The sequence below is a fragment of the Tamandua tetradactyla genome, chromosome 12, assembly GCF_023851605.1.
Source record: "Tamandua tetradactyla isolate mTamTet1 chromosome 12, mTamTet1.pri, whole genome shotgun sequence".
Classification (NCBI taxonomy): Eukaryota; Metazoa; Chordata; class Mammalia; order Pilosa; family Myrmecophagidae; genus Tamandua; species Tamandua tetradactyla.
This window is the reverse complement of record NC_135338.1, coordinates 24,227,451-24,249,898: the sequence shown is the minus strand read 5'-3', so window position 1 is coordinate 24,249,898 and position 22,448 is coordinate 24,227,451. Positions and strand designations below refer to the sequence as shown.

General features: G+C 32.6%; 1 protein-coding gene across 24 annotated transcripts in view; it reads right to left on the bottom strand.

Annotated features, from left to right (window-relative positions):
• GPHN (gephyrin) overlaps positions 1-22,448 on the bottom strand; it is a 750,954-nt gene that overhangs the window by 350,110 nt on the left and 378,396 nt on the right. For 5 of the 24 annotated variants that reach the window (XM_077122739.1, XM_077122741.1, XM_077122744.1 and 2 more), the window contains exon 5: positions 12,013-12,051. The exons of 18 other annotated variants lie outside the window; for them this stretch is intronic. In XM_077122739.1, coding sequence (XP_076978854.1) covers positions 12,013-12,051 — 39 coding nt within the window. Of the gene's footprint in view, positions 1-12,012; positions 12,052-13,019; positions 15,525-22,448 lie in introns of those variants that run through there. One more of the 24 variants, XM_077122751.1, reaches the window with a different exon arrangement.

Here is a 22,448-nt window from a genome sequence, read left to right as displayed (position 1 = left end):
AATACATTATTTTTAAAATTTACCCTTCTTATTAGCTTTAATGAGTGTATATTTAAAAAGCAACTTGAATTTTTTCCCCTGAAAATTGTCTATATATCTATCCTTTGCCTATTATTCTACAGTGGCAACCATACTCTTCTTTTTGAATTGTTAGAAAACTTAATACATTAAAATTATTAATGGGGTGGGCCATGGTGGCTCAGCAGGCAGAGTTCTCACCTGCCATGTTGGAGACCTGGGTTTGGTTCCGGTGCCTGCCCATGCACCAAAAAAAAAAAAAAATTAACGATTTGGCAGTCTTATCTATTTCAAATATTAATATTGAGTTTGATGTTTGTAATTTACTTTTGTCTAGTTGTCATTTTAAGTGTTTATATAGGGGGTTCTATTAACTATGTTTTGTTGCATTTTCTGGGTTTCATGCATTATGTAGAGATATTTCTCTCACCTAGAGATTACAAAAATAACCTTTTTTACTCATAAAGTTATTTATTTAAATATTTAGGCCATTCGTAGTTTGATTTTGTGTACTGACACCAATATTTTTCATCAAAATGGATAACTGATTTTCTCAAGACCTTTACTGAAAGATGCTTCTTTCCCCCAATGACTCAAAATGCCACATTTATAATAAGCTAAATTTCAATTTTACACATAGGTATGTTAATGAAATATCATTTGGTTACATTTTTCCTATTTCATTTCCTTGCAATGTATCAAAATATTTTAATTACTGTGCCTAATATTACATTTTTAGATTTGGTAGAGAAAGGTTAACTCATTGTTTTATTTAAAACAATTCTTTATCTAAAAGAATATATTTCTTCTTTTAAAATGATATTTAGAATCAACTTGGTATATACTCTAACTCCACTGTGAACTATTTAAAAATAATTAAGCTTATTTTTAGGGATTACAGAGTTTTCTTTTGTTCTACTATTGCAAATGATATCTTTTTCCAATATATTTCTTAATGGTATGCTACCAGTATAAGTAATATAAGTATATAGATTTTTATATACTATATAAAATAAAAAATAAAATACTATTTTATTATTAGCTTTATTATTATTATTTAACTATTAGCTTACTTGTGAACTCTTTAATTCCAATATTTTTTTCAATTTATTCTCTTGGGGTTTTTAGGTAAACAGTCATATTTATAAATAAAGATAATCTGGTTTCTTCTTTTCTAATATCAAACCTGTTATTACTTTTTCTTATTATGCTGGTTAGAATTTCTAGAATAATTGTGGCAAAAATGACTATTTCTCCTCTTTTCCCCCAATTTTAGTAAGAATTCATCTAATATTTCATTTTTTTTTTATTAACGGAAAAAAAAAAGAAATTAACACAACAATTAGAAATCATACCATTCTACATATGCACTCAGTAATTCTTAACATCATCACATAGATGCATGGTCATCGTTTCTTAGTACATTTGCATCGGTTTAGAGGTACTAGCAACACAACAGAAAAAGATATAAAATGTTAATATAGAGAAAAGAAATAAAAGTAGTAATAATAGTAAAAAAAAAACAAAAACAAAAAAAACCCTATAGCTCAGATGCAGCTTCATTCAGTGTTTTAACATGATTACTTTACAATTAGGTATTATTGTGCTGTCCATTTTTGAGTTTTTGTATCTAGTCCTGTTGCATAGTCTGTATCCCTTCAGCTTTAATATTTCATTTTTATTATATTTGTTGGCTGTGGTGATGAGTATGTTTTATTATGCTTAAGAGATTTCCTAAAATTCTAGTTTACTACACGTTTTTATCAGGAAAAAGATACTGAATTTTATATAGCTTTTTGGCGTATATTTTACTAAGCCAATAATGATATGAATGGAATTAATATATATCTCAAATTTATTATCCTTGAATTATTAAAATAAGCCTTACTTGGGAAAGGTATATATTTTTCAAAATTTATTGCTACATCATATGTCTATTAGTTTAGTGTTTCTCTATCTTCATATGTGATTAAATCTATAGTTTCTTTGTTGTTATATATATATTCCATTTTGTCATCGAGGTTTTGCTACATTTATAGAAGGGGTTGGGATGCTTTCTTCATTCACTCTGTGTTAAGATACAGTTAAAATAAACAGGAACAAAATAGAAATTTCCTATTTCAAACATTTTTTTTGTTTAACTTGGGCAGGTACCGGGAATCAAACCCGGTTCTCTGGCATGGCAGGTGAGAACTCTGCCATTGAGCCACCACTGCCCAACCTATTTCAAACTTTTGAAGGAACTCAATTATAACACCCAGGCTGCCTTCTTTTTACTTTCCCACTCTTCTTATCTCTCTCTTTTATATGCAATAACTAGTTTATCAACTGACTGAGGTTTGAATCAAGATAGTTACTTACTGAAATTTGTTTTCGCTTTTATTTGAAAACAAACCAATATAGTCTATATTTTCAGGCTATAAATTCCAAAAAAATCTACAGAAATTCTAAACTTTCTTTTGCTTTAGAATTATGAATTATGGTGACCTGAGGTTCAATATACATGTGTAGCACAAAATCAAAACCATGTCCCCAAACCTTACCTTTCATAAGGTAGGTTTTTTAAATAAATAAAATCATTCCTAAGCAAAGAAGTTGCCTTATATTTGAACCCTTATATGGACTCTCATATTACACTGCATTCTCTCTATTTTTGACAAAAGTACCATTTGAATAGCTTAAAAAAAACCTCTCCATCAATACCAGTTTTGGATGATCACAGAAGTTATTTGTCAGAAATGATTAATAAGAAGCAATTTGATATGGGACTATATTAAAGTATTAGAATGATACACTAATAGTATGAAAGAAAAAAACTATACTCATGTTAGGCAAATGGATAATTGAAGTTTGGAATAAAATTTCTTATAATGCCTAAAAAAAGAAAAGTTTAAAATAATACATCTTATTATTTTACTAAGTATTAAGGATGACATGCCATGGAAAACTTACCGATCATTTAAAAAGGGACACTGGGGTGAACAGAGAAGGACTGTGAGAAGATGGTCAAGTAGGGAGCTTCAAGTTTTTATTAAATAGGCAGCAAATGTCTGAAATGACTATTTTGAAACTCCAGAGACCAGAAGACTGGAAAGCATCAAGGAAGAGTGGAAGGAAGAAGCTAATAAATTACGGTAAACTAAATTGCTCTCTCCACATGGTGGCTACCAGTGCCTATTCCTTAATGCAGTCCCAATGCAGGCTGATGTTGGGATCCAGACCCTGGCTAGCTTGCGCTGACAGAAAAGGACATAACATCCTCTTCCCCAAGATCAGGGGAGACCATGGCCAAGCACTAATCATGGCTTTTGATTGGAGATTTTGGATTACTGGGTGTTGAGTTCTGAGGGTGGTCACTGTTTTCATCCAGCCTGGGACAAGGGTTGTGGTGGAGGGTATTTAATGATGCTTCCTTTCTTTAAAGTCGCAGGGGCATTTAGTTGAAGGACTACATTTGCTGAGCTGGCCAAGAAGGCTCAGATTTGGGGAGCCATGGAAGAAGTTCTTGACACCTTTTCTGATCCCCCCCTGCCCCAGGACACTTTGGAGCCAGTTTGTATGTCCTTCAAGAGTGGAAACAAGTACACAAAAAAGGTAGGGGGAGATCGGCACAATGGATTAAAAAAAACCATGACTCAACTATATATTGTCTGCAAGAGACTCACCTTAAAGTCAAAGATACAAGTAGGTTGAAAATGAAAAGGATGAAAAAAATACACCATGTAAGTGTAGTAATCAAAAGAAAGCTGGGATAGCTATACCAGCATTAGATAAAATAGACTTTAAGGCAAAAACAGTCACAAGGGACAAAGATGGTCTTTACATACTAATAAAGGGGACAATTTAACAGGAATATGTAGCAATTGTAACTATATATACACTTAAGAGCAGAGCCCCAAAATACATGAAGCAAATACTGACTGACTTGAAGGGAGAAATTGATGGTCCTACATTAATAGCAGGGGACTCTAGTACAGAACTTTTAATAATGGATAGAACATCTAGTTAGAAGATCAATAAGGAAATACAAGACTTGAAAGATACTCTAAATCAACTGGACTTGACATACATAGAATACTTTATCCAGCAAAAAAGAATATACATTCTTTTAGAGTGCACATGGATAATTCTCCAGGAGAGACCAAACATAAGGTCACAAAACTAATCTCAGTAAATTAAAAAATATTGAACTTGTATGATGTATATTCTCTGACCAGTGATATATTAAAGAGGAAATCACAAGGAAAATTAGTAAATATATTGAGGTGAATGAAAATGAAAGTACAACATATCAAAACTACAGGATGCTGTAAAGGCAGTGCTGAGAGGGAAATTTATAGTTTTAAATGCTAGCTCTAGGCTCAAAACATGGAGAATTGGAAAGAGAAAAGCAAACTAAACATAAAGCAACCAGAAGGAAGGAAATTACAACAATTAGAGTGGAGATAAATGAAATAGAATACAAAATAACAACAAAACAGAGACAATCAATGAAACCAAAAGCTGATTCTTTGAAAAGATCAATAAACTGACAAACCTTTAGCCAGTCTGACAAGGAAAAAATGAGAGGAGACAACAACAAAAATAAAAAATGAAAAAGGATTCATTACTATTGAACCCATCGAAATTTAAAGGATACTATGAATAACTGCACACCAATAAATTAGTCAACCTAGATGAAATGGACAAATTCTTAGACACAAACAACCTACATGGACTCAAGAAGATTTCAACAAACCAATTATTAGTAAATTGAATCAATAATCAGAACCCTCCTAACAAATAAAAACCTAGGACCACAAGGCTTCACAGAAGAATACTACCAAACATTCCACAAAGGTTTAATTTCAATTGTGCTCAAACTCTTCCAAAAAACTGAAGGAGCACTCCCTAATCCATTCTACAAGGCCAACATCTCCCTACTACCAAAGCCAGATAAAGATACTGCAAGAAAAGAAAAAGACAGACCAAAAGGAATGTTAATACAAAAATCCTCAACAAAATACTAGTAAATCAAATCAAACAGCATATTAAAAGAATTACAGACCATGATCAAGTGGGATTTATCCCAGGTATGCAAGGTTGATTCAATATTAGAAAATCAATTAAAACAAAACATCACAACACAATGAAGTTAAAAAGCAACACATGATCATCTCAATTGATGTAGAAAATGCATTTCACAAAAGCCAGCATCCCTTCTTGATAAAAACACTTAGAACACTAGGAATAGAAGGAAATTTCTTCAACATAATAAGTCGCATATATGAAAAGCCCACAACTAACATTCTACTTAGTGGTGAAAGATTTGTTTCTTTCTAAGATCAAGAACAAGACAAGGATGCCCACTGTCACCACTGTTATTCCCCATTGTATTGGAAGTTCTAACCAGAGCAATTAGGAAAGAAAAAAAATAAATTGGAAAGGAAGAAGTAAAACTTTTCCTATCTGCAGATGCAGTGTTCCTAAATGCAGAAAATCCTGAAAATTCCACAACAAAGCTCACAGAGCTAATAAACTAGTTCAACAAATGGTGGCACACAAGCTCAATACCCAAAAATCATTAGTGTTTATATATACAAGCAATGAACAATCAGAAGGAGAAGTCAAGTAAAAAACTCCATTCACAACATCAACTAAAAAATCAAATATCTAGGAATAAATGTAACCAAGGATGTAAAGGACTTGTACAGAGAAAACTAAAAAACATTGTCAAAAAAAATCAAAGACTTAAATTAAGGGAGGATGTTTCTGTGTTCATAGATTGGAAGCTAAATATCATTAAGTTGTCCATTATATCCAAAGCAATTTATAGACTTTGAGAAATCCCAATAGTAAACAGGACTTCATCAAAATTTTTAAAAATTGTGCCTCACAGGACTTTATCATGAAAGTAAAACAACAACCTACACAATGGGAGAAAATATTTGGAAATCACATATCCAACAAAAGTTTAATATCCAGATTTTATTAAGAATATATTAATGAATCTCTCAACAACAAAAAGACAAAAACCCAACTAAAAAATGGGCAAAAGAGTTGAATGGACATCTCTCTAAGATGCTCAACATCTTTAGTCATCAGGGAAATACAAATCAAAACCACAATGAGATACCATTTCATACCCATTAGAATGGCTGTTATTAGAAAAACAAAACAAATGCTGGAGAGGATGTGGAGAAAAAAGAATACCCATTCATTGCTGGTGGCAATGTAAAATGGTGTAGCTACTGTGGAAGATGGTTTGGCAGTTCCTCAGAGAGCTACGTATAGAATTATCATATGACCTGGCAATCCCACTGCTAGGTATATACCCCAAAAAGTAGGGTCTTAAACAGGTAACAGAGTAGCATTATTCATAACTGCCAAAAGATGGAAGTAACCTAGGTGCCCAACAAGCGATGAGCAGATAAATAAAATGTGTTATACACACATTTTATACAATGGAATATTATTCAGCTATAAAAGGAATAAAGTCCTGATACCACATGACAACATGGATGAACCTTGAAGACACTGTGTTTGTGAAACAAGTCAGATACAAATGGGAAAGTATGGTATGATCTCACTGTTTTGAAACAATTAGAATAAGCAAACTTTAAGAGTCAGAATCTAGAATACAGATTACCAGGAGATGGGGTGGGGATAGGGAATGGGTAATTAAGGCTTTAAATATACAGGCTCTTATTTGGAATTTTGGAAGTGTTTTGGGAATGAATGGTGGTGATGGTAGTACAACATTGTGAATATAATTAACAGCAGTGAAAGTGAAGGTGAGCAAAAAGGAAAATGTTAGATTCTACAGTATGGTAAGTTAAGAAATCCCAATAAGAACCTGGATATATGATGTGTTCCCAACTGCACAAACTAATTAATTAATCTTGGCTAATAATTGTGTGTTGAGATAACTGGTAGTTTTTATTTAATTAATTTTGCTTTTAGGTATTTCCTAAATTGTTTTTGACAAAAACTCTAAATAACTTCTGTATCTGGAAAAAAATAGGAGATTTTTAAAAATGCTTTTAATAAAAGGCAAGATAAATAGTAAAGTATCTTCATCTTTTCCTTCTACTAAACAATCATACACTTTTGGGTTAAAATTACATCTTTCAAACCTATGTTAAATAAAAACGTCTGTTTTATACCCTTATTAAATGCCAAAATATGTTAAATCCTATGTAGCTGAAATTCCAACACTAACCAAGAAGTATGGAAATCTGAAGACATATTATCTAGTCGATAGACTAGGAGTTCTTGATAGATGGTCTCAAATTTTACATTTTAATTACTAACTTTCATGAGAACTAGGATATCTAAATAAGCTTCCCCTTTTACCCTTCTCACAAATCTATCCTAATTTTAATTGGAAATCATTTATAAGAGATACTTTCTTTTAGGATCTTTGCTTAAGGTCTCTATAAGCGGATTATTACCTAATTGCAAAATAAATACATATCTACTATCTCACTATGGATACAAACAAACAAAAGAAAGTTTGATTCCTGTACATCTGAGGTGTCTTTTTTTGGGGGGGAGTACATGGGCTGAGAACCAACTGAGGTGTTTTTATGCTACTAATATAAATATAAAATATTCTCAATTTTCTTGATAAGTGCTAAATATAACAAAAAATCTAAAAAACATTCTAAGAGAAATACAAAAAGTTTGGTGATGATGATGAGTTGTATTGTATAAATATCTGAACATCTAACCAGTAATTGCTTTCAGGTATTGATTTTGTTGTTCATAAAATAATAGAGTGTTAAATATAGAAAAAGGAGTGTTGTATCACATAGTTTCTGTATTTGAGGTGATTTACTTTCACATTCTTGTTCTCACCCTATCTGACCCCTTGTAACATAGACGTAATGAGTTAGTTCTTGCCAGAAACCCTGAAATATCTGAGGTTAGGAAGGGGAAAGGGAGAAAAAGAGGTTAGAGACTATAGGGACTGGTTAATCGTGGAGATAACTGCCTTTTCAGATTAACTTTCACACAAAGGGAACACATTATATATCTCTATTTCAATTGTACTTTTCTAAAAAATAAAAATAGGATTTAAAGATCACAAGAAAGGAAAATGTATATTTATTATTAAAAAAACAAGTTTAATACAATGATGTTACTCACATTTTTCTTTCATCCCAGGGCTTATACTTTAAAATATGTATAGTCTTTTTTTTTTGCTTTAAAAATATTTTTCAGAATGAATACAAGTGAAAAAAAAAACTTTGTTTAATTATTCATTATCCTTAAGAAAACAAGTTAAATTTGGATATAATTTCTATTCTAGTGAACTTCTCCTATACCAAGAACCTTGATCTTCCAATAACTGTACTGTTAAAAGAAATTAATTTTAGCAGGAAAAGAGAGGAGAAATAGGTTACTAAAATTTATCCTAAGTGCTTTAAGGAATCAGTGTGAAGATGCAGGAATGAAAGGTAAGTGCTATCAAGTTTCAAGGAACATATCAATACAAGAAGGACAAATAAATTCCCAGTTCAGATGATAAATTAATGAAGTACATAATAAAATTTATTATAACTGAACATCCTGACAACTGGAATTCAAGTGAGTTTCAATTCATTATGAAATTAAATGAAATCCCCAGACATTTTCAGCATTAGTTAAGAGTTCTACCCTAAGGGAAAAATATCCCTCACTGTGCTTGAGATTATAGTCAACAACCTATAACACACTAGTTTTCTACCATCTCTAAATATATAACTCTATTCTTTTTTTTCTACAAAACTAAGAAGCTTGCTTTTAGGTAATGCTGCTTATTAATAGCTACCTATGAAATCAATAATCTATAACTGAATGCTCTAGGCTTTAACACTAAAAAGATTCTTATTCGCATTTAAATTACTGACAGCATCGTTCAGCTGTGACCAGGCTTTAATACAGAAGACATTCTTAGTTCTGAATCAATGATACTTGATACACAACTAGTCTGAATTTGAACATTTTCCTCAAAGAACTAGAAGAACAAAATTTTGGGGATGGTTTTAGAAATCCATTTTTGGTTTATATGTCTTTTTCTTTTTCCTTGAATGCATGTTCCCTCAGGGTAAGGCCATATCTTTAAGTTGCATACTCCTAGCAGACTACATGATACAGAGCAGTCTTTCTCAAAAGTTTCTGCGAGAATTACTGTATGCAATGAATGAACTTTTCTCCATTCTCTGAGAATGATACTAGTTTATGTACCCCCTTGGGAGAATTGACAAAATAATCACTCAAATAATTTTCTGTGTTCAGTAGTTTAGATGAAGAACCTTGGTTGAGAAAGGCTGGACAGCATATGTAAAATCACTAAGACACTGAAAAATTAATAAAAAACGTTATCACCCAATGGATTGAAAGCTTGCTTTCACTAAATCCCTTATTATTGTATATTTAACAACTTCTGTTTTAAATACCTTGAAGACAAGGGCCAATTCTTTTTCACTTTCGTAACTCCTATAAGGATTAGTCACTACGGTACAGAGTTCAATTCAACTCACATTGTGTATTACCAGTGGATGAAAATACATACAAGCACACACACTACCTAGACCATGTTCCCAATCTACCGAATCAGAATCTATCAGCTGAGGAATCTTTCAAGAAAAACCTCTATAGATACAAGGCTGGGTATTCAGGTTCAGGACCAATGAATTGAATTCCTATTCCCATTGCTGATTCCTCTAGACAAGATTTTCTTGCCTCATCTGGAAGACATGCCATCTTCCTGTCCTAAAATTAATATACTTTTAAAATTCAACCTTCTTCAAAACCACTTCTGTTGTCCCTCTAATATTCAACACCTATGTCACTTCAACTTCATTCTCCTTTTTATTTTTAGAATATATGCTCTTCTAAATCTTATCACTTGGTTTCCTAAAAGGTCATAATTTTTCTGCCCTAATACAATACCCTGGGCTTATCTATCTTTCGTGTTAATTATGTAATTTACCTTTTTGCTATTAATTTAATTTCCTCTTAGATAGATAAACATGTGAAAAACTAACAAAATTATTTTCTTGACTTTCCTAGAGCATTCTTTTCCTTCATACTTACTAATTTTATCTCTATTAAAAAAACCCCTCTGTCCATATCCTTTTTCTATATTCCCTAAAATTAGCCTATAGCCTTCTATTTTTCCTTTTACCTTTCTTTTTTAGAAGAAAAAATAAAATTTAATTTGGATATTCAGCATTTGTCACACTTTAAGCACAATGATGTGCATACATACATACAAACAGAACACTTAAAATCTATACACACACATGTATGCACATATATATAACCCACTTTACATTCCCTCCTTAGATGCTTGAAGCTTCAGATTTCATCAAAATTCTCTGTTTCTTATGTTTTATCTCTCTTACATTTAAATATAAGCAAATAAGAGCACAGGCTGTTTTAGGGTACACATAATTTTGTATTGCAAGTTCTTTTCAGATGCCAAGTAGTTTGCAAATAATGGGAAAATATTAATTTTGCAGCTTTACCCATACACAGGAAAAGATACTTTAAAAGGACAGAAAAATGAATAAATTAAATGGATCTCTAACTAATTGATATTAATAAATTATTGGGAGACTGAGGGATGATATTCTCAAAGGGAAAAATGGAGAAGAGTGGAAAGCTACTTTAATCTGCATTATGAAGAACTGTAAGATAACTAAAATCATTCTTTTTAGGGATGTTACTTTTAAGTTTCAAAAATTCTTCCGGTTTTACTAAAAAGGATAAAAATTAGAACAATTTATCCTCATGAAGCCTTGGAAAAATCAGGGAAAATAAACTAAGAAATAAATTAATGAAATATATGAAAAAGTATTGAGATCCCATATACAAGGAATAAATATATACAATATATGATGTGACAAGACAACTGAAGCAAAGATGATAAAAGATCTTTAAAAAATCTATTCTTGAATAAGGGGAAGAATGTAGAGTCGTATGAAAAAACAGAAAGAGGAGTGGTAATGTTTTTTAAAAGCCAGTTTAGGAGTAAACTGGATTGAACTGTTAGATAGCAAAACATTTTCCTATTTCTAAGATTTGTTTGGACAGTATGTAGGTAAAACTTTTCTTGAAAATAAACTCTACTCAGGGTAATAAGACAACAGAGGTACAATGCCAGTGATTTATCAGATGCAGAAAACTATAAGGCGGCAATACGGGCCAATCAGCAAGTTGCAAGGTTGAGTACACAGGAGATGAATGCAATGTCTCAAATAAATTAAAGGGGAAGCCATGTAGGTAGAAGAGATAGTAGTCAGGCAAATTCAGTCAGTCATCCAACTTTGTAGCAAAAGGCAAGTGGGAGACAGAGAGCAGAAGTGCTAAATAATCTGCATCTACTTATAATATCGGCATGGATTGGTCAGGGCAAGAGCGGAGAGGCAGATGGCTAGCATTTGGTAGACCATGGATTGGGGAATGATGGGAGAACAGACTGACAATGCAGGACAGTCTAAAATGCTGAAATAGCAGATGATGTGGCAGCACCAGGCCATTTGCTGATGTACAAAGCACCAGAGTGAAGAACGCAAATCATTCAGCAGATGAGTAAAGAGGGGCAAAAAGTAGAGACAAAAACCAAAGTCAGTCAAGCAGGAAGACAGAACAGCAGAGAAGCAATGACAGTACATCAGAAGCAGTTGGGCAGGGTGGCAACAAGCTGTCAGCAGGTGAACAAAACACTATTCAGGAAAAGATGAGGTTGAGAATGAAGCAGTTCCTCATTTAGGAAAAAGTAATCAATAAAGTCATATGAGAATTCAAAAGAGAACAGCACACAAATGGATACAGCAGATGGATCTGAACTCTATTGCCCAGGGATACAGAATGACCCTAGAACATAGATACATAACAATCCACAAGGAAATTAAACAGATGGGAAAAATGGGTCCAAGCATTTTTTTATGATGATAAAATAAACCAAAACACTAAAAATTATTAATCTGGAAATGATTGGCTGGGATTGAAGTCTTCGCTTACCCCTTTCTGGAGCCCACAAAATGGGAATGTTGGGAATTTCTGCAGCAGAAAAACAGAAGAGAAAAGGGATTTCTGACTCCCAGTTTGAGGAAAGCAGGTCAAATTTAGGGCTGTATGAACTGGTTCAGGGGAATAAGAACCAGTCTGAACCTTCTCCCTTTCTCAGAATCAGGCCATTTCTGAGGTCTGGGAAAGGTTTAGAAAGCCCTCACCCCATCATTTCCCACAACCTCCCCTTTCACACTTACCTCCAGTGCAAATAGTTTCCAGCAAGGAGGTACTTGGGAAATTCACTCCCATGTATACACCATGCAAGATTTGAGGATGGCCCACTAATGGCACTTCCTATATAGGTCATGTTTCAGATTCAGTGGGATCTCTTCTAAGCTTTATGAGTGAGAACAGGGGATCAATTACTAGAAACTACCTACCTCTTTAAAAGGGAATGGGAAAGGTCTGAGCAGGGGCAGTAATATCAATATATAAATAGTAATACCAATAAATACCTCAGTGATCTCATCCATTGTAATGGATTTAAATTTCATATATATTTTGATGACTCTCAAAAATAATATCTCTTGCCTAGATATCTCCTCTGAATTCCAGACACAAATACCTAACTACCAACTCAACATCTCCATTTGAATGCCAAGTTTCTATAAGCAAAGTGAAACTCCTGATCTGCCTTTTCAAACCTACTCTTCCCACAGTATACTGCACTTCAGTAAACAGTAACTCCATTCTTCCAAACGTTCAAGTCAAAATCCTGGGACTTATATTTGACTTTTCTCTTTTTTTTCTGATCCTATCTATTACCTCTACCTTCATCATTAATTAATAATCTCACTACTTCTCATTACCCACATCTCTATCATTGGTCTAAGCTACTTTTTTTTTTTTTTTTAACATGCACAGGCACTGGGAAGCGAACCCGGGTCTCTGGTATGATAGGCAAGAACTCTGACTGCTGAGCCACCATGGCCCCACTATTGTTTTTTTTTTCTCACCTGCATTATTTCAATAGCCTCCTAGCTGGTTTCCCTGTTAAAATATAAGACAGAACATGTCATACCTCAGCTCAAAACTTTCCATTGCCCAAAAGATGACCTTATAAATTCTACATAACCTAGCCCTCTCATTAAAGTGAGTCTTTAATCTTACTTTCTAAAATTTTACCTTTGCTTCTACCACTTCGAACTTTATGTTGTTCCATGAGCATGCTAGGTACTCTCCCATCTCCAAATTTTGCACTTGCTGCTTCTCCTGTTGAAGGGCTCTTCTTCCAGATTACCCTATTACTTGCTTCCTCACATCCTTCAGGTCTTTGGCCAAATGTCAGCTTGTCAACGAAGACTCCCTTGACATCCCTTTTTAAAATTACAACTTTCTTTCCTTCCTTCCTTTCTAATACTATACATACTCCTTCCTTGGTTTATTTTTATCTATAAGTTTATCATAATTTCTAATACTATAAATTTTATTTGTTTACTTATGCTTGTCTCCCCCTACTAAAATGAAAATTCTAAAAAGGCATGGAATCTTGCCTTCTTTGTTTATTGCTGAATATATGCCAGTGTTTGGCATATATATAGTGGGTACTTAGTAAATATTTGGTCCAGGAAGTGTTAATTTCTTGTGGGGCTTCTCTCTTTTCTGTTTCAAATTCTCAAGGCATTCTTCTAAAAGTTCACATATTATGAGCTTTTATATTAACAGATCAAATGCTGGTGTGCTATCATTTAGGAATATCCTAAAATAGGGGTTAGCAAATTATAGCACATGGGGCAAATCCGCCTACTGCTTGTTTTTGTATGGTCCACAATTTAAGAATGGTCTTTATATTTTTTAAATGATTGGAAAAAACCAAGAGAAGAATATTTCATGACATTTAAAAATTATAAGAAATTCACATTTTAGTGTCCATAAATAAAGACTTCATGGGAGGACAGTCAGGCTTATTTGTATCATCTATGATTGCTTTCATGCTACATGGCTGGCAGAGATGAACAGTTGTGACACAGACCATACGGCCCACAAAGTCTAAAATATTTACTGTGTGGCCCTTTTCATAATAAGTTTACTGGCCTCTATCCTAAGATATTTTGTACTTAGAAGAAAAACATCTTGAGTTTGAGCAACAGTAGACTAGAGCCTTATTGTTAATACCTTGCCCATGATACACCTATGAAGGAAGGTGGATTTTTCCAAGGATTTGCTTTAAATATTATAAAAAGCAGCCCTCTCATTTCTATAAATATTATTTAATACCAAGGGTGATGTTCATTCATCTATCCCACCTCTCAGAGCATTCCTGTCTTAAGGGACAGGGTACAAACAGGTAAGTTGTGAAAACAGCAAAAAGGGAGGGAAAGAGAAAGGAATATAGGCCTCACAAATACAACACATACCAAAGTATCACTTAATTAACCAAACTTCTAAATATCCAGTGTTACAACAGTGGGAAAATGGCAAGATACGAATCTCTTTTGAACATCATTCAATGGGGCTCTACTAAAGTGACCTCATTATAATGGGGCTCTCTCATGCAATGCAGTCCTCAATCATAACAGGCTGGAGATACATTTTAATAAGATTCCACTATATTTATCCAGTATTCAAAACCAAGTTATTTTCTCATTGGTTCAAAGGCCTACCTTTTGTCGGAAAGTATTTTAGAAATCTGCAAAACCCTATTCAAAAATCACCTCCTAATCAAAACTGACCTACCTTCTCCTTCCCATAAACTCTCACCCTGAGGATTATAATATTGCAAGGGTATTATATTATATGCTACAATCAAACTTATGAAAAGGAGTGAAGAACCTGAGGGGAAGACATTTAAATTATCCCAATGATATCCATCACTATAATGTTATCCTCACTCTTCAAAGAGAAGTATGTTTCTCTTATATCAATGAGTCCTTCTAGCACAATAAATTGCTTTTTCTGCATTGTTACCTTCAATCTTTAGTCTCTTAGTGAAAAAACTGAAATCAGTTCATCTTCAAACTCCATACTTCCAACAAGTTTGCTTCTTTCTTCTCAGCAACTTTTAAAGGACCTGAGTCATTTTTGTAAAGTGACATCTGTGCTATTAATTATTGTCTGTCACGGTTACTCTTTATATTGGGTATTTCCCTTCCATTCTTTAATAGCAGACATGTTTCTTCCCCAAGTTCCAATGAGAGAAAATAATACTGGTAAAATTATTAGAATCATTCCAAATTGTTTCTTTTGCCATCCTAACCTACTTTCTGACTGCCTATCAGTTTCCTTTTATGGCAGGTAATTAAAAAGTTACAAATATCCTGCTCTTCTAATACAGTGAAATATTGTTCTGAGAAGCTCATAGTACTTGAAAGATACAAACCCATTTGCTCTCATCTCATTATATTTTATGTGAAAAGCAACATCAAACCCATTTTATAGACGGAGATCTAATGTAGAGAAAGGCAAATTCACATTCTTGATTTCAGATAACAACAAAGAAAGGAATATTCTGTAATGTTCATTCCTGAAATGTATCTCTAGATAAATCTTCTTTTAGTAGCTTATATTTGCAAAATATTAAATGATATTTTGACATCAATGTCTTAGCATATATTTGGCAAAAACAAATTATTCTAGTATGCCAGTCTCTATAAGAGTAGATAAAGATAAGGGTAACTGGAGAGATAATTTCAAGATTTTAACACGCTGATAAATTCAAAGTAAAACCAATATATCCTCTCTGATGCTCCTTCATCCTTTCCACAGCTATACTATTTTGTACTTTGTTCTTTACTGCCTGAATTTCCCCCCAGAGAAGTTCTTTCAATATTTATTTAACTAATATCTATTTTAAAAGCTAAAGCTTAACAATTTCTTTTGTAGATAATTATGGCAAATATTTATTTAGCAAGTCACACTTTTAAAAAGCATTTTACTTTTCTTAACTCACATAATATAGATACCCTATGAGATACTCACACTATCTCCATTTTACACTTAAAAAAACTGAGGCATAGGAAGTTAAGTAACATATTTAAGATTATACACTAGGAGGAGGTGAATCTGGGATTTAAATCGAAGTAGTCTATGCTTTTAACCACTATGCTCTGCTGTCTCACAAATGATTATATGGCTAACATTACTCTTTCGGTAAGAGCTCTTATTAGACACAGACCTTGCCATAATTTGTATCTATGCTTATTTGTATGTTTATTTTGATATGATCTCTCGTCTCCATAAGGGTCCCATAAAAGCTGAGTACATACTCTGGTACAGAGTAGGCATCCAAACAATACATATATTTAAAGGGAAACGGAAGACAGAATTTTATTTATAGATTCTTCATGTATAGAATTTTTGTTCTTGCCTTATTCTCAACATTCTAAACTTCTGACTTTGAGTTTTCCTTCTTTAGTGTTGCTATGTGGAACTGGAACTTTTTAACTTAATAGTTTTAATATGCCAAATCACTTATTACCTTAATTACTTTATTTGTCTAAATAGTTTAATTTTGTATTTGAAACTTTTCCACTGGTACAATCACATTAAGGAGCTTCTTTTAAATAGATAAATAAAATAGAGGGTATATGTCTTGGGAAAATCTGTGGCTGGTATCTCCTCTATCAGAATAAATGTTTCCACTTTCCAACAGGAAGCAATGGAAACCTATGGGGAATAAAGTAAAAAAAAAATACATACAGGGGAAATTATGGATGAATAATTGATCTTGAAATGTATGGCAGAAACATTTTTAGATTTCTGCCATAAATGTGTGCATCTCCTTGAAATACATCAGGTTTTTGTGGGACAGCAGGAGATACAAAGCCAATGTAAAAGAAGTTCAGATATATTATTGTTTTAAAAAAGAATGTCTATTTTCCATGAATGCAAAAATAATACAACAGTAAATGGACTTAAGGGAAAAATGGAAACATTATCTTCAAATATCAGAAGTGTCATGTAAAAGAAGAATCAACCTTCTTTTGTGTGTACTGCCAAGGGAAGATTAGGGCCTGTGGGTAGAAATTATAAAGAGACAGGTTTCAGTTTGATATGTTTGGATTTTCAAACAATTAGAACTGTCTATGCAATGAACTCGCAGATGGAAGAAGTAGTGATTGAGATGTTCAGGCAAACTGAGAATGTTGTAAAGGGCATGCTGGGGGGTGAACATGATGGTCTTTGAATCATCTTCAAACTCTGAATAACTCTGATTTCTCTATGATTACAAGTTTGTCATTTTATATAAAATCCTAAGCTAAATAGAGATACAGCAATGACAAAATATATAAGAAGAAGATATTCCTTGATTGTCTTGATTCTAAGTCTGCTTGAAAAGGTTTCCAAACAACAAATCAACAAAATTGGAACTTAATGTCTCACAGAAGTTTAAATTTTATACACAAATAATGACGTAGATAGTCAGGTTTCAGATTAAATCAGGATTCTTTTCTTTCTTTTAAAAGCAGAGAATAAAAACAATCTCCACACAGAATGAAGCTAGTCCTATTGGGAATGTGCTGATATACATCTGAATAAATACTGTCTGTTCTCAAAAGGGTCTATTTCCAGAGAGCCTGGATGGCATGATTTTACTGTGTGGTTTTACTAGTAAGTAAACTTGTAAATTGTGGCTTTCAAGGAATCTCTGAATAATAAGAGTTGCTGTTTCTCATACGTATAGACGGTTTCATATTTGTAAAAAAACAAATATTTTATTTGTTAAAATAACAAAACGACAAAGGTCTAGTTTATCCATCCTTCCCTATAAAGTGACTCCTTTGCTCTAACCAGGAAGATTCTCTTAAGTTTGTCTTTTTCTGTACCTTGCTCATATATTTCTCCCTTCTTCCTTACCTCCAACTTGCTCATACATTTCCCTCTTCTTCCTTACCCCCATCAGAAATATCCTTTTCTCTGCTAATCCTGAATCCAATTTCAGCTTACATTCTATTTTCTTTATAAATTTTTTATCGAATATGCAGCTCTCTTAATTTTTCCCTTAAAAAAATCTTTTGACCTGAAATGGCTGAACATAGATTAATACTGTCTTGATTTTTCATGTGATTATTTTAGGGTAGATGTACTTTAAATCTGTTTTTTCGTATGGACAGGCACTAGGAAATGAACCAGGGTATTGGGCATGGCAGGCAAGAAGTCTGCCTGCTGAGCCACTGTGGCCCTGTAGATGTACTTTAGCACTGAGCTCAATGAGGCTTAAGGGGTTCATTAAATACTTGTTGAATAAAGATGATGAATGCTATTTTTAGCAAACTGACACACTGTATGTGTCCATGTTCTGAAACATATAATGTTTTTCAATCAAAAATGGAAAATAATTATAAAACTCAGATATAAAATATATTACTAAATATCTATCCTGAATATCACATATTTGAGCCATTTCAAACTAAATTCTAAGAATTTTAAATTACAAAGGAATTGGAGACCTAAAATAAATTCCATATGGTGAATACATTATCATAGCTTTTCATCCAGTACTTTTTAGAGGTAGGATATCAAGAGTTACATAATCCAACTGCACTAACAGCAGAATGTGGAAGCATCGAATTCCTGTAAATCCACGTTCCTCATATCATATAGACTATAGAAAATTTTCTTCTTGTTCCTTTGCCCCATGCCTTAAAGTAATAGTGCAGAAATGCAAAAGGCTTATATCCTTATTTTTTTAGGCATAACCACAAGGTATGTTAGAGGCAAACAGTTTCTAGAGCAATGGTTAACAGCAGAAGCAATTGGGGCTACTATATGTAATTAGAGGAAATAAGTAATGTTATTATTAAATGAGGAAGAAAAAAGTGAACATTAGTTGAACCATCTTCAAAGGTGCCAGGCATTATGATACATACTTTTACATGCATTATTGCCACTTACTAGCTTGGATAACCTTGGGCAAGTCAATTAACCTATCTGTGTCTCAGTTTCTCCAACTTTAAAATGGATATAACAATAGCACCCACCTAATATGATTGTTTTGAAGGTTAAATGAGTAAACAAATACTTAAAACAGTTTCTGACACACAGTATTATATATGAGTTATTATTAAAGGCTACTCTCATTATCTTAATTATTAGAAACAACAACCTTGAGAGGTAGGAATTAGCTAATTTAACAAATGAGAAAACTGAGGTTTAAAGAGGTTAACTTGCCCTACATTCCACAGTTAGTGAGTGATAAAGCTTAAACTGAAATTCAGGCCTTTCTGATTCTATAGCACAACCTTTACCCCATTACCATATAGCATATCAACATATTTAGACAAAGACAAGATATTGAACATATTTCCCATGTCCAGTCTCATAAAAAAAATTGGAAAAGCTCCTTAAATAGGATGAAATATAATTCAATCTGACCATACTAGAGTGGTGAGTTATCTTATCTAGTTTAAAATATTTGAGTATAAAGTTATCTAGCATTCTGCTTTGTAAGTAATTTTATATTATTAAATTATCCTATTTATTCAGAATAACTTTAAGATACCCCAAATCCTAGTTTAGTGTGGTTATTTTCAGTTTTATTAAGTATACCATGGTATTTTATTTAGTCAACATGATCCCTGAACTACTAAACTACTAAATTACTAAACTTTCAAAGAGTTTAAAGAGTTTAAACTTTAAGGAGTATCAGTATCTGATATTTTGCCAGTGATGTGATATTTTCTAGAGAAAACTGAAAAACAGTTCAAACAGCTAAATAATTTAAATGACCTATGTTAGTGATAAAATTTTCCTTCAAAAACAAATTATTAAACATTGTACTTTTGCTATGTTAATGTTATATTTAAGAGAGCTTTTCGGATTGTTAAAACGTCCAGTGTTAACTGTTAGATGAAGCTGTTAAATGTATTCATTTTCACTGACTTTCACAAGAGTCACACATTGAAAATGATTATCATTATTCAGTAACTTAGGTCAACTTTGTTTCCTTCATACTTATACTCACTATTCTTGTTGTTCTCTTTTTTCTATTCTATTCTTGTTTTTGTAGCATTATAATGTAAGAAAGAAAAAAAAGTTGGTTACAACTGCCTAAAGTATTACCTAACTTAGAGTACACACACACTTAAAATAGTGAAATATATGATTTTGAACAAATTGATTGTGAAAATATTTTATAAAATAAATACTTTTTTCCTTTGATTTGCATTGAAAAATTGGACATATTCATGGAAAAAAATTCCAAATAACCTATGTGCAAAATATCTGTAGAAAAGATTAGACAGTAATCTGTGTCAAAGAAATCTACACATCATAGGCTACAAATAGAATATGTCTCCTGGAATATTCTATTTCCTAGAAATTGAGGTTTCCTTTGTACTAGGTTTTCGGTATTCTCCCTCTGTAAGTACTGGTCATTTTGTCAGATGCATTTTCACTTCCATACTGAAATATAAAAACCCTTCTAAAAGAGTATCCCTTATCATCAAATTCATAGTTTCCTAAAATTTCTGCTACTCCTGGGCAGGTCACAGTGGCTCAGCAGGCAGAATGCTCGCCTGCCATGCCAGAGGACCTGGGTTCGATTCCTGGTGCCTGCCCAAGTTTAAAAAAAAAAAAATTTCTGCTACTCCTATTGTTTGATTATTTCATCATGGCCAATTGTAGCAGCATATGTTTATTAGGAGGCTTAGTAACAATACTGTTTTGAACAATTTTTAAGAGTAAGATTTCACTTAATGTATAACAAATTCATTTCTTAATTGTGCAATTTTGAAAGTTTAAAATTTTATATTGTTTATTTAGAATAAGGGCTATTATATTTTTGTAATGCTATATTTCTATTTAGCCAACAGGGCGACACACATTAATATGGAAGAAGTGCTTTTTTTCTTTGGCTCCTTCCAAAAGTAGAAATTTAAGAATTGAAATCCACATCATTTCAAATTACTAAAGAAAAGGTAAAAGTCAGAAAATTAAACAAAAAAATGGAGTCAGGATGATTTTCTGCCATCCAATAGACCAGGGCTGGTAAACTTTTCTGCAAAGAGTAGGATGGTAAATATTTTAGGCTTTGCAGGCTCTACAGTCTTAGTTCCAACAACTAAACTCTGCCTTTGCAGTTATAGACAAAGCATATATGAATGAACATGGGTATTTTTCCAGACAACTTCATTTATGGATATTGAAATTTAAATTTCCTATAATTTCCACATGTAATGAAATCTTCTTGATTTTTTTTCCCCCAGCCATTTAAAAACACAAAATCCATTTTTAGCTTGAAGGCCATACAAAAAAGGTGACCAGCTGGATTTGACCTGCTGGACAGAGTCTGATGATCCCCATAATAAATTATGAATGTCTTCAGGGTAAGGATGGTATCTTACTCATTTTAAATTGCAATACCCAGCATGGCATATGATATTTATTGAGGATTAAAAGCAAAAAGATTTATGAATAAATGAGTGGCTGAAACATAAGGTATAAACTAGACTTTTATTTAACTCTTAATTGATGATCTAAATAATACAATAGTGTACAAACCTCAATTCTGGTATAGCCTAGAACTCTAAAAGTTCTGAAAGTTATAAATATTAAAGAGCTGAATATTTTCTAATTTACTAGAACATATTATCACAAATTTCTTTGTAATTAACTACAATTTTTAAATGCTTCTTAATCTTAGTCTCTTCTAGAATTTATGCATTTATGTCTAAAAGGGCTTTCATTTTACTTTACCCATTCGTCCTTAATTAAAATTTTACTTTTTAAAAATATAAGATTCTTTACATAATAATACCTTCTTTGAACATAAATTGCTTATAAGTGATAATGGGACATGAAGAGATGAACAATATTTTATATAGCAATGAGTTCTCATGCTCTACAGAATTTCATAATTACTAATATTTCACCTTTGCTAAAAGACAATTTGACCTTCACTGGATCAGAGAAAATGCAATCTATTCTTAGAAAATACAGCTTTTCATATCAAAATAAAAGTGTGAATTATTATTCTCAAGCTTTAATAGTATCCCATATTTGACAGCAGGAAGAAGAGACTATAAGGAACTACATGCAGACATGGGACTATAAGGAACTACATTCTAAGATGCAAGGCCTATAAATAGATACAATTTCACAATTTAGGAAAATCAAATCTGATAGCCTAATTCTTATTAAATATGTAAACAGGATAAACTTTACTGAACTTGCTATTCTATTCTTTTTAGAAGACCCGGGAAGATTCCACTAATATTAAATAACTAGAATATATAAACACATAGGGACAGAAAGTAGAGTACAGGTTACTTGGAGTAATGGGGTGGGTGGTATTTAAGAGTTAATGCATAATGGGGTGTAGGGTTTCTGTTTGGGGTGATGGGAAAATTATGATAATGGATGGTGGTGATGGTCACACAAAATTGCATATGTGATTAATCTCACTGAACGGCATGCTTGGGAGTGACTGAGATAGGAAAGTTTAT